Here is a 14,733-nt window from a genome sequence, read left to right on the forward strand (position 1 = left end):
ATCTCACTCCCAGAGACACGTTTGCTTCAGTTTTCATCCCTGGGAGAGTGACCTGTCCTCTTGACCCTGGTCTAGTTAGGGGTATGGATCAGTAGGGATTATTTTGTGCCTTGGAGCATTGAACAAACATCCTCACTTTTACTTTCTTGTGGCAGGGAGAAGACAAGTAGTTTCGCTGGCCAACCGACCAAAGTATCGTGCCCAACTCCAAGCCAGGGAATGGATTCACGTGGCATGCAGAATGGGCACTGGGCGCCTGTACAAGAACCGATTTGCCACAGGTGAGTTCTCAGAGAGGCAGCTGGTGTGCCGTTTGGAGCCTTCCTGGCTCATTACACATCACAGCCCTTGGCTCTAACATCGTCCAAGGGACTTCACTCACCCAACTGAACAGTCTCCCTAATTTCCCCCAGTATATCTCCCCTTCCTTCTCCACTTTTCTTAGAGCCTTCTCATATAACAAATAACATTTTTATAAAGACCAAGAGGAAAAAGAAGAGGAGGAGAAAACCCAGCATAACACCTGAAAATATGTGTAGTTTACGTTTATGGACTTCCCACCTTCCCAAATAGGTGAGGTGAGATTGTGTCTTCTTACATGAGAAAGGAGAAGAGAATAAGCACCGACTAGGTGCCAGGTACATGCTAAGCACTTTACAAATATTATCTCATTTTTATCCTACCTTGGAAGTTGGTGTTATATCATTTTACAGTTGAGGCAGCTGAGGCAGACAGAGCTTAAATGACTTGCCAGGGTCACATGCCTTGTAAGTATCTGAGGTTGAACTTGAACTCGGGTCTTCCTGACTCCATGCCCACTGCTCCAGTCACTGCACCACCTAGCTGCCTCCAGTCTCTTCTTTGGAGCCATGCTCGTACTTTATAATTCTGCAACATTCCCTTTTGATTGTTCTGTGGCCGTTCTTTCCGTGTTCATTGTTGTTATCATCTTGTGTGTCGTTTTATTGGCTCTGCTTACTTCACTATGCATCAGAGCTGTGAATCTTTCCATGTTTTCCATTAATTACATTCATCAATTCTTATAGCACATAATATTCTATTACATTTGTCACCACCATTGGTTTTGCTGTTCGCCAATAAATGGGTATGTACTTTGTTTCCAATTCTTTGATATCACAAAAATTGCTGCAGAATAGGGGGACCTTCTGCTTAGCAATGGCCTCTTTTGGGGTATAAGCCCAGTAACGGAATCTATACCTTAAAAGATACGGACATTCTAGTCACTTTATTTGCATAATTCCCAATAGCTTTCCAAAATGATTGGAAGTCCACCAACAATACATTAGCATGCTCATCTTTCCACAATCCCTGCAACACTGAATATTCCCATCTTATGTCATTTTTGCCAAATTTCAGAGTGTGAGTCGAAATCTGCAGGGTTGATTGTGTTTGCAGTTCTTTTTTTGAGAATTGTTTGTCTGTTAATACCTATTTCTCTTCATTTCTGAGGGGCAGTCTCACATTTGATTTACTTAGGTTAACGAATTGAGTCTTCTCATAAGAATCCTCTTCATCCTCTTCCCAAGATAAAGGTTACATATAGTAAATGATTTCAGAAAGAAAGATCCAGCCATCTTCCGTGTCTCTATTCTTTCTCCAAACATGGCAAGAAAAAAAACAAACAAACCCCCCCCCTCAAAAAACCAACATGACAAGAAAACAGTGCTTTTCTCAAGCACTGATAAAATTCTCTTTATAACATTTCTTCCTAACATAAGACAGTTCTCCCAAGGAAGAAATTTCTCTTCACCCTCCTCTTTGTCTTCTCCATACTGATTTTTTTTGATAATTAATTAATTTATTTTTAGTTTTCAACATTCACTTCCATAAGGTATTGAGTTTTAATTTTTTTCCCCCTCCCACTTCTTCCTCCTCCCAAGATGTCATAAAATCTGATATAGGGTGTACATATACATTCATGTTAAGCATATTTTCTCATTAGTTATGATGTAAAGAACAATTAGAACCACTAGAGAAACCACTAGAATGAAGCAATAAGACAAAACAACAAAGGAAAAGGAAAGAGCAAATAATATGCTTCAATCTGCATTCAAACTCCATAGTTCTTTCTCTGGATGTGGATAGCATTTTCCATCATGAGTCTTTTGTTGTTGTTTTTTGTTTTGGGTTGGTTTTTTTAGGCAATTGGGGTTAAGTGACTTGCCCAGGGTCACACAGCTAGTAAGTGTCAAGTGTTTGGTCTGAGGCCAGATTTGAACTCAGGTCCTCCTGACTTCAGGGCCAGTGCTCTATCCACTGCGCCACCCAGCTGCCCCCTATCATGAATCTTTTGTTCTTTCTCTAGATGTGGATAGCATTTTCCATCATGACACTTTTGGAGATGTCTTAGATCTTTGCATTGCTGAGAAGGGCTAAGTCTATCAATGTTAGTCATGGCACAATGTGGCTGTTACTGTGTACGACATTCTCCTGGGTTCTGCTCACTTTACTCAGCATCAGTCCATGAGAGTCTTTCCAGGTTTTTCTGAAGCCCACCTGCTCATCATTTCTTGTAGCACAATAGTATTCCATTACATTCATATACCATAACTTGTTCAGCCATTCCCCAATTGATGGGGAGGCAGCTGGTGTTCATATCCTTTGACCATTTATCAATTGGGAATGACTGGTATTCTTATAAATTTGACTTGGTTCTCTATATATTTTAGAAATGAGGCCTTTATTGGAGACACTGGTTGTAAAAATTCTTTCCCAGTTTTCTGCCTCCCCCCTAATCTTAGATGCATTGGCTTTATTTGTGCAAAAACTTTCCAATTTAATGTAATCAAAATTGTCCATTTTGTATTTCATAACGTTCTCTATCTCTTGTTTGGTCATAAATTCTTCCCTTCTCCATAGATCTGAAAGGTAAACTATTCCTTGCTCTCCTAATTTGCTTGTAGTATCAGTCTTTATATCTAAATCTTCTACCTATTTTAACTTTATCTTGGTATAGGGTGTAAGATGTTGGCTTATGCCCAGTTTCTGCCATATATTTTTCCAGTTTTCCCAGCAGTTTTTGTCAAAGAGTGGTTTCTTACCCCAGACATACTATATTTCACAGATCAAAATTAAACACATATAATACTCTCTCTGACTCCATAGGGTGAAATATCTCATAGAAGGACATCTAAAATGCTAACTCTTAGGTTCTCTGTGTCTTAAAAAGACAATAACAATCTTTATAGCAGAGATTCTTAACATGGCATCTGTGTACTTGGTATATACATACATACATACATACATATATGCATATATATATATATGGAACTGTATTTCAATTTAATTGATTTCCTCTGAATTTTATTTTATACATTTAAAAGTATTATTCTAAGAATAATTCTTTTTATGAGAATAATAGAGAAATAATAAATCTAAGAAGCATTCCATAGGCTTCCCCAGATTGACCTAGGGGAGGTCTATGACACAAGAAAGATGAAAAATCCCTTGTTCAGTGGCCTCTGGAAGAAAGGGTTTTGGAACACTGTTTGAAAAGGAATCAGACAGATAAAAGACAGAACAGCATCTCCAGTTTTCCATATACTGTTTCCCCAATCTTGCATTCCCAACTGCCTGTTGGACATTTTCAAAATGGATACTGGACCTTACCTTGGGTTCCACCATTCAACTAGTTCTGAGAAAGTGCAATTGATATCAGCTAACCCACATCTCCATTGTGTTCCCAAAGAACCCTGTGAGAAGCTGTTGTATGCTTCACCCAAATCGTAGTAAATTCTAGAGCATTCTCCTTGTCTAGAGGTTTCGAGCCTTGCATCCTTAGGATCAGAAGAGATGGGAGGTGCCTATCAGGTTGTTCCTAATCACTCACTTGTTTCAGGTTTTGACTTTGTTTCAGGGCGTGACTGAAGAACCCACTCAAACAAGGATGTCACCTCACTCAGGGCCAACTTAAAGGGATGTGCCTCAAGTCCCCATCTTTGGCATTGTCTTGGCCAATGTTTTATTAATAACCTGGATGAAAGAAAGAATTCATGGGTGGGAGGGATAGGTAATTCAATGGATAGTGAGACTAAGCCTTAAAAGGATGCCCACAAGCTGAAAAGGTGAGTCCAGAGTGTAGTGAGTAATGGGAAATCTTACATTTAGGTCCATGTACTCAATGGTATACTTATAGCTTGAGCAGGACTGGCCGAACAACCTTCCTGAGGAAATTTTTCTTGACCACAAGTTTAGCGTGAGCCAACATTGTGGGGGGGGATGGGGGTGGGAGGAGATGCTGGGGTAGGGGAGTGGTCAGTGCACAAGCGCTTCCTAAATTGAAAATTTTGAAATTTAAAAATCAAAAAATTGAATTGAAATTGAAAAAAATTGAAAATTGAATTGAAAATTGAAATTTAAAAAATTGAATTGAATTGAAAAATTGAAAAAAACTACATCAGGTAGTGAGCTCTCCATCATGGAAATATGTGTTAGTAGTAGCTGGGTATCCAACTTTTAGTCTTGTTATAGAAGGGACTGCTAGGTAACCTCTAAGTAATTTCAATTATTCTGCAATGTCTTATTCCTGATGGAGTCTCCCCTTTCTGGAAAGCTCATGAACAGCAGGGTTCAGAAAGGCCATGAACACTGAAGATTGAGCTTGAGGCAAGAGGGCTGCCATGTTTTCCTCCTCTTGCTAGACTCTCCCTCTGTTTTTTACAGTCTATCAGGGGAAATGCATCCTAACAGAGTCAGGGTGGTACACCCCACTAGAATTTTTGGCCAAAGACCCTGAGATCGATATTACCACCTGGACCCACAGCATCCGCAGTGGTGGACTGACCCTGCAGACCCTGATTGAGGTAAGACCACAGGCTCAGGGCTGGGCCCCCCCCCCCAGAGTTCCAGGCAGTCCGACACCTTGCATGTTCATAAGGAGGATAGTTCAGATGACATGAGGTCACAGGAAGGTCAAGAGTGGTCCACAAGAATCCAGTGCCCTGGACTTCGGCTGAGGCTCTTGTCCTCTCTCAACCCCTAGTCAGAATTTATCCACCTTGTGTTTCTCTCATCCCCCCTGGCTTCTGCCTGCTAAGCGGAAAACAGTATAATCTGATCCACTAAGCCAAGTGAATGTGTTTTAATGGGAGCTAATGGGTTAATAAGACAGGGCAGTTCCATCATGGTATAACCCACTCTTCTCTAAGCTACGTATTTCATCATGCAGTCTTCTCAGTGGAGAATCGTACCTTCCTGCCCTAAGCAGGACTCCAACATAAACTATTGGCAGTAGAATGTAAGCACCCTGAGGGCAAGGGTTACTTCACTTCTGTTTTTGTAGGCCCAGCACCAAGCACAGTGCCTGGCATATAGGAGGTGCTCAATAAATGCTTGAGTTGAGTTGAACCAGAGGGCAGGAGCAAGAGCAGGGCGAAGACAAGCCGGCCAGAGAAGGGCAGAGTTTCAAGCACAGGGGAGGGACCTTGGGATTCAGATCACGGATCACAGGTGGCTGCCTTCCCCACATAGGCTGTGGGCCGCAGAAGCTCCCTGGGAGCGTGATTGGTCAGGAGTTGGAGGGAAACTGGACCAAGGGGGACAGCCCCAAAGGGGGCTGGAGGATAAAGGAGCATGCAGTGACCGAGTGCTGAGCCAACTTAACGCACATGTAGCCTGCCCTCCGCTAGGCTCACGAGGAGCTAAAGGCTATCTTCTTAACAGATTGAGGCTGGATGTTGGGGAGGAGAGCTCAGGCCCTCCAGTGTTGGCGCTGGAGGAAGCTACCACGTCTCTGGCCTCCAGGAGCTGTGCAGGACGACCTTTACGTGCCAATCTCCAGTTCCATGATTCTCCCTCAGTAGCCTAGGGAGGTATAACGAGGATGCTTCCTAAAATGAAGGAGACTCATCCCCTAGCCATCTAAATCTATAAAGGGCTCACCAAGACAGCTTCACACATTCTAACCTCTGATGGGAGCACTGGTAAGGATGTTTAGTCAATCCAGCAAGCATTTCATGAAGCACCTTCATGTGCCAGCTACCACGCTAGGTCTGGGTACACAGCAATGAAACAATTCCTGACATTCTATCAGGGGAAGCATGGCCAGGGTCCCCAGACCGCTGGAGGCCAGGACCCTATGGCCTCTACAGCAAGAAATCAACATGCAAGTGCCTGCAAGATCTTGTCACTGACCCTTTGATATAGCACTATGCTACTCTGCCCTCTGGTGTGCTTCTGCTCACCACCCCAAGGAGCTCTCACGCTCCAATGTGAAAGACTTTATCTCAGAAATACACACCACCCAGGTGACACTATCACACGCACTCAGGGCCAGCCACCAGTCCCTGGGTCTCCCAGAGCACTGCTACTGTCTTGCTCCCCTTCCTTCTGACACCATCAGTTTCATAGCCGCAGGAGCAGGACCAGATGCAGGATGTCAGTGGAGGATTATTCCTGGGGTGACGGCTTCGTGCAGCCTGGCTGCCCTGCCTCTCCCCATGGAGCCCCCTCGTCCTTCAGATGTGGTTCTGACTTTGCACCACAGTGGGGTAGACAGTTTCAGGAGCTACATCTGAGGGACATTAGAGCATGTCAGTCAACACAGGATCGGCTGTTCCGCCCACCCCTGGGAGAAGTGATCTGCCCAAGGAAGGGCTCGGTGCCCCAAGCGGGCACCTCCATCAATGTCTCTCCATCTTCTTCTCTCTAACAGAATGACATTTTGAAGCTTCACACAAGCGACTGCTCCTGTATCATCTGCCATGAGGAGGACCCCTTCGTGAGTTCTCCCTCTCTTGTCCTGTCTTGCCTACATCCGTCTCTTAGCAGAGTAAAGCTAGGCTGGAACTTCCCCACCTTCTCATTTACCTATGAGGACACTAGGGCTGGGAGAGGGTCTTCTGCTTGCCTAAAATCACCCAGGGAGTCAGTGGAGGAGCCAAGGTCAGAGGCCAGTCTTTCCACTACACCTCAGGGCCCACCTCATGTCATCAGATGCACTCATTTGTTTTGCTTTTGTTTTCATTTTGCTTTTCGCTAGGCAGTTGGGGTTAAGTGACTTGCCCAGCGTCACACAGCTAGTACGTGTTGTGTGTTGTGTGTCTGATCCGGATTTCAACTCAGGTCCTCCTGACTTCAAGGCCGGAGCTCTATGCACTGCGCCATCTAGCTGCCCCACTCATTTGTTTTTCATGAAGGGATTAGCAGCATGCATAGTCTTTGTTATTGCTGTCTGACTCTTTGTGATTCCATTTGGGATTTTCTTGGCAAAGACACTGGAATGATTTGCCATTTCCTTCTTCAGCTTTTTTTATAGATGAGGAAACTGAGGCAAAAAGGAATAAGAGACTTGCCCAGGGTCCTAGAGCTAGAAAGTGTCTAAGGCTGGATTTCAGCTTGCTCTATCCGCTGTGCCACCTAGCTGACGAAACATGCATAAAGAGCCCCTTAAAGTTTGCAAAATGCTTTACAATTATTATCTCATTGGCTCCTCACAACAATTGTAGGAGGTCAGTGCAATGATTATCCTCATTTTACAGATGAGGAAACTGAGGCAGATAAAAATTGAGGGCTTTGTCCCAGAGTCATGCAATGACTGAGGTAGGATTCAAACTGAGGTCTTCTTATTTCCAAATCTAGCTTTCTATCCACTGCCCCCCACCCCCGGACTGAATTCTAAGGTTGTTTAATAGGATCAGTGTTGGAAGGGAGTGCCCTCACTGGTGAAATCACCAATCTCTGAAGAAGTCAGGAGGCACCATTCTATTGCTACTTACTGCCATGTATGTGTAGCCTGAAAGCCCTGTGTAAATGTGAGTTGTTATTATTACATCTACATACACACACACACACACACACACACACACACACACACACACACACACACACACACATATATATATATATATATATTTAGCAGAAGCTCACAAAAACTGCTAATTTGTTTCATGCCATATATGTTGATTTAAAAAAATGCATGAGGCAGCCAGGTAGCGCAGTGGATAGAGCACCAGCCCTGGAGTCAGGAGGACCTGAGTTCAAATCTGGCCTCAGATACTTGATACTTACTAGCTGTGTGACCCTGGGTAAGTCACTTAACCCTAATTGCCTTGCCAAAAAAAATGCACCAAGAACTTAAAAATTGGATAAATCATTTGGCAGAGAAGTCGGTGAGACTGCTGTGGTGCACTGAGGATCTGGGTTTGAATCTGTTGCTTATTCTCTATATATCCTTTTGGGGGGGTTGTCTATATATATCCTTTTGAAAAAAATCACAGAAGTTAATTTGATACCTATTAGGGATCTATGGCCTCATAGATGTCACTGGGCCTTGGTGGGAAAGGAATCCCTTATTCAAAGGGTGAGAAAAAAAGAGGGGAAAGAGTTAGCATGGTATATTAAGAAGGTATACTCATATGGAGGGAGTGTATGGTGAAAATTAGTGAAGCAGATACATAAGTGATAGTGTCAATGAAGGATACTACAGACCACTGGGACAGAAAGAGGATATAGATGAGGAGTTGGAAAAACATCACAAGCTTACAACAGAGGCACCCATTCCTTTCCTGTCTCATCCATCTGTGTGGTTTTCCCTGTATTTCCTGGGTCATAGATTTATTCTTCACAGGAGATGTCAAGTGCTTCCATGAGTATAAAATCAAACAGATCCAAGATCCCCCAGGATCCATAAGTAATACTTTCTTCTCTCTCTCACCTTTTCAGCCAGAGAATAATGATGAGTGTTTCATGTGCGTAGATGGAGGCAAGCTATTCTGCTGTGACTCCTGTCCCAAATCCTTCCACAAGGACTGCCATATCCCCAGTGTTTCACCGGAGAGGTGAGATCAGACTCCAACATGCAGAGTGTCTGGATGGATGGGGAAGTGTGAGGTGGGGCCACCATAAGTTTCAAGCTTCCAAGGTCCTTGGCTATGTTTTAAAGAGACAGCCACCCTTTAGGCATTTCCTGAAATTGATGACTCTGTCCCCAGTTTCCCAGAAATGAAACTGTGCTAGCCATCAGGGATAGTACAGGGACTCTTGTCTGCTGGAGAGGGGGACCATATCAATGCACGCAGCTCTGAGTTTGATCCATAGTCATTCAGGAAAGGTTGGGAGTACTAGGTTCTTGCCTGTGACAATCATCAGAATAGGATGGTGAGGCCTCACATGCCACATTTGGCCAACATCAGGACGCTGGCTCCATCAGGGGACCGATGCCGCCAGCCCCCAGGACTCAGGGTAAACTTACTCTAAGTCCCTTTGGAGAGAGAAGGAGGGGAGAAGGAGATGCCCATTGTGCCCTTAATGTGACTGATGGTATCAGCCAAGGACACAGAATACACATTCATAGACCCAGGGGCATGGTAGAGCATCTACAAAGGTCCTCAGTCATTACTAGAATAAGAAATGTTGACTCAGGGAGTCCGGAGATTATGCCTAGCCTGCCCAGGGGACTAAAAGCCCTCTCCCTCCTGTCTTGTCTCCCCTATTTGATTGAGGGTGATCTCCTGCAGGGCAGGAACTGTCTTTTGCCCCTTTTTGTAACCCTAACACTTAGCATAGTGCCTGGCATGTAGTAGGTGCTTAATAAAGTTTATTGACTGACTAACGGACTGACTGTTTCTCTGACCTCTCAGTGCAGAGTGGAACTGCACCTTCTGCATCATAAGGAAGAATAAGGAGAAGGAAGACCCAGAAAACAGCCACTGCTGGCAGGAGTTTGAGGTTCTAAAGCAGCGGATGTACCCCGTGCAGCAGCTGGTGAGTTAGGATGCCATCCTTTGTGAAGATCAGGCCCTTTCTGATCGCACAGTGAGCACCACCTCTCTGCTGCTGTGCGCGTGCACACACACGCGTGTGCACATACACAGAGGCTGGTCACTAGGAAAATTATTGGAATGTTCCCATTTCACTTAGACCCCATGTCTTTAAGGGCAAAGGAGACTTTCAGTCCACTTTCTGCATCTTCCAAATGCCAACGATTCTTGTGTTGTAGACAGAAGGCGCCCCTCCCCGATTACACTTTAGGATACAAGTTAATGAAAGGGTTCATTTTGGCCACTGTTTCAAGCCAAGGCAGAGAGAAGCATCATGAGGCAAGTGAAAGTCAGCCTTCAAGCTGCTTTCCACAAGCACTTAGACTGTTCAGAAAATACAGAGTTGTTCTGGGGCCCCAGCCATTAAGTCACCAGCCTTAGAGATAGTCTGTTGAGGTTCCAAGCCAGGGGAAGAATACGTCCTAATCTGCTCACCTATTGTTGGTCTCAGGGTCCAAGATGGGATGGCCTCTTTCTTTTGGTCAGCCTGGCTTGGTAACTGGGGCAAATGAAGACAAAGAGGATACCCACTCATATGGAAATAGACGAGGCTTCATGTCCAGTGAAGTCACTCGTGTCAAGTAAGGGAACACCCAGGGGCTCCTGCCCTCTGCTACCTCACTAGCATGTTCAGCCTGACAGTGAGTACATCAGGTCCTTCACTTTTTAGAGACGCTAGGAGAGACCCCCCTGTCCCCAGCTGGCCCGGTTTTATCTCACACACAAACTCCATCTTCTGCAGAAATGTGAGTATCTCCTGATGAGAATGTACTGCTGCTCGGAGAGCTTCCTGTTTATTAAAGATCCATGCCGTGTAAGTAACAGTGATATTACCTCTGAGGGCCAATTTGTTAAACATTCATCAAATTCCTACTGCCTGCCAAGCCTTGTGCTGGGCACTGACCACCTGGACAGTAGAACAGAACGGGTACCCAGCAACTGGATGTGTCGACCGATGCCTTGGGTCCCCTGGATTCACCTGGTTTCCATGTGGAACTGCAGGAACCAATTGTTTCTTCAGTAACTGATGGAAGCAGCTTCTGCATTGGAGCTGATGTCCTTTCCGTGTCTTTGCCAACAGTATAAGGTATATTCCCAGCGTGTCAGAGAACCCATGTGGCTGGACCAGGTGAAGGAGCGTCTGAGTGATGAAACTTACAACACAGTGGAGGGCTTTGTCCTGGATATGCGCCTGATTTTTTACAACTGCAAGAAATTTAACAAGGTGAGTGGCACTGCCTGCTTCCCAATGACCTGGCATCCTGATCCTGGCTCTAGATTCTGACTTCTCTACACTGCGTCTGCCCTTCGTTTCTTATCATCTTCCCTTTCTCTACTTGGATAACTCAGTGTCTGACTTGTCCTACCCTCCATATTCTGTGTCCTTTTGGCTGCCTGGATGCCCACCTCCTGGCCCACTGCTTTCCTCACCTGGGTAGGGGGTGTCTACTTGTGGGATTGCACTGTGATTCTGGTGAATTCCAACCATCCTTTACTAAAGAACCCTCAGCACACCAGGCTCTGGCTTGCCATCTTGTTCTGTCCTTGGGCACCTGGGTAGTGCCTGCTCTGGGTGACTCTCTTGACTCCCCAGGCCAAAGTCCTCCAAGATCCTTGATTTTTGGATTCTTCTTCCCAGACAGCTCTTTCCTAGGCTCATCCTCCTCACTTCCCGCCACTTCAAATCCAGTGTTGTGGTCTACCTGGTCACCTGACCTGGATCCCTCTTGAACCGAGCCACTCATAGGAAGCTACAGGCCTGGATTGGCCATGCTCATCAGAGGATTGTGGCCAGTGGACCAGAATGATGTCATGGCCAGGAGCCTCAGAGCTCTCAGGAGGGAAGAACGGGTGCTCTCTGTGAGCCTGAAGACCCACGAAGTCTCATTTATGCTAATTATTATTATTGTGCTCATCCCTGAAGACAGAGGGGAAAAAAATCAAACTAGTCAGACAAAATTCTGGATTTCTTCTACAATAGACTCAAGTGCTAGGAAATCCATCCAGATCATAGTATTCATTCATGTTCATGACAGGATAGAAAAGATTGATGGGTGAAACATTCACAATAATTCACAGAAAGGCCATCTGTTTGGGGTCTGTTGGCTATACCTGCCAGCTGCCTTCAGACCTCAGCACACTCCTTGTTCCCTCCCCATTTTCTTCCTCCTCCCTAGCCCCCCATAGTTGAGGAAGTTCATCATTCCAGACAGACACAGGGTACTGCCCTCACTGACTCCAGCTGTGGCCCAATCCTAGACAGGAGGGCTAGATCATTCCGTGGAAACCAGGATCCTTTATTCAGTTTTTATTTTAAAATTTTAATTATTTTTCTATTAAAGAAGCATTTTCTTTCCTCTTCCATTGAGAAGGAAGGAAGGAAGGAAAGAAAGAAAGAAAGAAAGAAAGAAAGAAAGAAAGAAAGAAAGAAAGAAAGAAAGAAAGAAAGAAAGAAAGAAAGGAAGGAAGGAAGGAAGGAAGGAAGAAGAAAGGAGGAAGGAAGGAAAGAAAGAAGGAAAGGAGGGAGGGAAGAAGGAAAGAAAGAAAGGAAGAAAGAAAGAGAAAGAAAGAAAGAAAGAAAGAAAGAAAGAAAGAAAGAAAGAAAGAAGGAAAGAAAGAAAGAAGGAAAGGAGGGAGGGAGGAAGGAAGGAAAGGAGGAAGTGAGGGAGGAAGGAAGGAAAGAAAGAAAGGAGGGAGGGAGGAAGGAAGGAAGAAAGGAAGGAAAAAAGGGAGGGAGAGAGGGAGGGAGGAAGGAAAGAGTAAAGAAAGGAGGAAGGGAAAGCTCTTATAACAACTAAGCAAATATCCAAACATATGTGTCTCATTTGGAGCCCATCATCTCTGTTAGGAAGTGAGTAACACACCCCTTTAGCTCTCTGGAATTGTGGATTCTCATTGCACTGATCAGAGTTCTCAAGTCTTTCAAACACTGTTTGTCTTTGTAATACTGTTGTTATGGTATAAATCGCTCCCTTCATTCTGCGTCAGTTCATACAAGTCCTCCCAGGATTCTCTGAATCCATTCCATTCATTATTTCTTACAGCACAATAATATTTCATCATATTCATATGCCATAACTTGTTCAGCCCTTCCCTAACTGATGGCCATCTCCTCTGTTTCCAATTCTTTGCCATCACAAAAAAAAGAGGTGCTATCAATATTTTTTGACATACGATTCCTTTTCCTCTTTTTTTTTCTTTCAGGCAATTGGGGTTAAGTGACTTGCCCAGGGTCACACAGCTAGTAAGTGTCAAGTGTTTAGTCTGAGGCTGGATTTGACCTCTGGTCCTCCTGACTTCAGGGCCGGTGCTCTATCCACTGCGCCACCTAGCTGCCCCTCTTTATTTCTTTCTGACATAAGCCTAATAGTAGTATCACTGAGTCAAAAAACATGCATAGTCTAGTGACTTTGGGGTAAAGTTCCAAATTGCTTTCCAGAATGATTGGATCAATTCACAGCTCCACTAACAGTGTATCAGCGTTCCTGTTGTCTCTTGTCTAGGGCGTAGGTAGCACAGTTGATAGAATGTGGTAGCTGGAGTCTGGAAGACCTGAATTCAAATCCTGCCTCAGACACCTACTATGTGACCCTGGGCAGTTTCCTCATCTATAAAATGGAAATAATGCTAACACCCATCTCCAAGGGTTGTTGTAATGATCAAATTAGATAATATTTGTAAAGTGCTATGTAAACATTAGCTTTTTTTTTTCTTTCAGGACAACCAGTTTGGTCATCTGGGAGCAAAGTTGGAGGCAAAGTTTGAGAGGGATTTCAAAGAGGTCTTTGATATTAAGGAAGCAGATGAAGTGGACCAACCAATCTTTCCATGACTCCCTCCCTGGAGGGAGGGTCTTCATTCAGATCCTCATTGTTACAAACCCGTCCAGTCCCACATGCTACTTCCTCCTTGGTCAGGACTGGGAAATTCTGGATTTGTCTCCAGTCCTCCATGCCAGAGGCTGCAAGACTGATCTCTTCCCTGGCCTTCCCCATTCTGGCATGAGGAAGCTATCCTCTGCTCTGTGCACACTTTCTGTTTCAATTCAAGACTTTTCTGGCTGGGTCTACAAGCAGTTATCAGGTTACTGTGACACGTTCAATATTCCCAATTAAACATTTCCCCTGCAGAGTTTACAACAGTCAAATGCTTTTTGTTACACTCCCAAAATGCCAAAACAATTCCACGGGAGCCTGTTGGCCTGAGATTGCTGCTTTTATTGGCACAGTTGGTAGAACATGGTAGCTGGAATCTGGAAGACCTGAATTCGAATCCTGCCTCAGACAGGCACGAGATTGCTGCTTTCATTCATTCATTTATTCATTCATTCCTGTACCAGACACTTATTTACAGGAGCCTAGGAATGATTGGGAGCTGGAAGGGACCTCATAGGCCATCTTAGCGCGCCCCCCCCCATTTTACATATGAGGAAAATGAGATCCAGAGAGGGGAAGGAGCTGGACCTAGGTGCCATGAGTAAGTAGTGAGAGTCAGAGCCAGGATTCTGACCCAAGTCCTGTGTTCTTTCTACGACCCCATACCACCTCGCTGCATACCCACCCAGGCAGGGTCCTGCCCTCAGAGGGCCAAGCACTCCCCCAATTCACTTGCTCTGTCAGCACATGCAGCAAGAAAACCAGACTTGGAGTGTCTTTGTGGGCCCCTAGGGGAAACAGTTTCCAATTCCTAGTCCACACAGACACTGAGCCACAGCCTTTGCCCTGCCCCAGATTTGCCTAGTGAGTGAGCCAGGTAGGGACACATGATAGCAAATGCCCAGGGCCAAGGATAGCCTAGGGACCCCAACGCCTGAGTTGGGTTCTATCCTTCCCTGTGCATCACATACCCTGGAAAGTAAATGCCGCCTTGGGGACTGAAGGAAGCATGCCTCCAGGAGGGGCCTGCTCTCCAGGCATGCTGGGCATGGCTCCAGGGAGAGGGCAGCGCAGCCCCT

At 45.0% G+C, this 14,733-nt stretch overlaps 1 protein-coding gene across 1 annotated transcript in view; it reads left to right on the plus strand.

The window, feature by feature from the left end:
- The window catches only part of LOC110200199 (nuclear body protein SP140-like protein), a 60,649-nt gene extending 46,731 nt beyond the window's left edge, over positions 1–13,918 (plus strand). Inside the window, 8 exon segments of the mRNA XM_020975422.2 lie at positions 156–281; positions 4,684–4,823; positions 6,674–6,739; positions 8,683–8,798; positions 9,600–9,723; positions 10,522–10,593; positions 10,861–11,004; positions 13,498–13,918. Coding sequence (XP_020831081.2) covers positions 156–281; positions 4,684–4,823; positions 6,674–6,739; positions 8,683–8,798; positions 9,600–9,723; positions 10,522–10,593; positions 10,861–11,004; positions 13,498–13,611 — 902 coding nt within the window. The 3' untranslated portion in view covers positions 13,612–13,918.
- The last annotated feature ends 815 nt before the right edge of the window (positions 13,919–14,733 follow it).

The sequence above is a fragment of the Phascolarctos cinereus genome, unplaced genomic scaffold, assembly GCF_003287225.1.
Source record: "Phascolarctos cinereus isolate Bilbo 61053 unplaced genomic scaffold, phaCin_HiC Scaffold_5;HRSCAF=322, whole genome shotgun sequence".
NCBI classification, from domain to species: Eukaryota; Metazoa; Chordata; class Mammalia; order Diprotodontia; family Phascolarctidae; genus Phascolarctos; species Phascolarctos cinereus.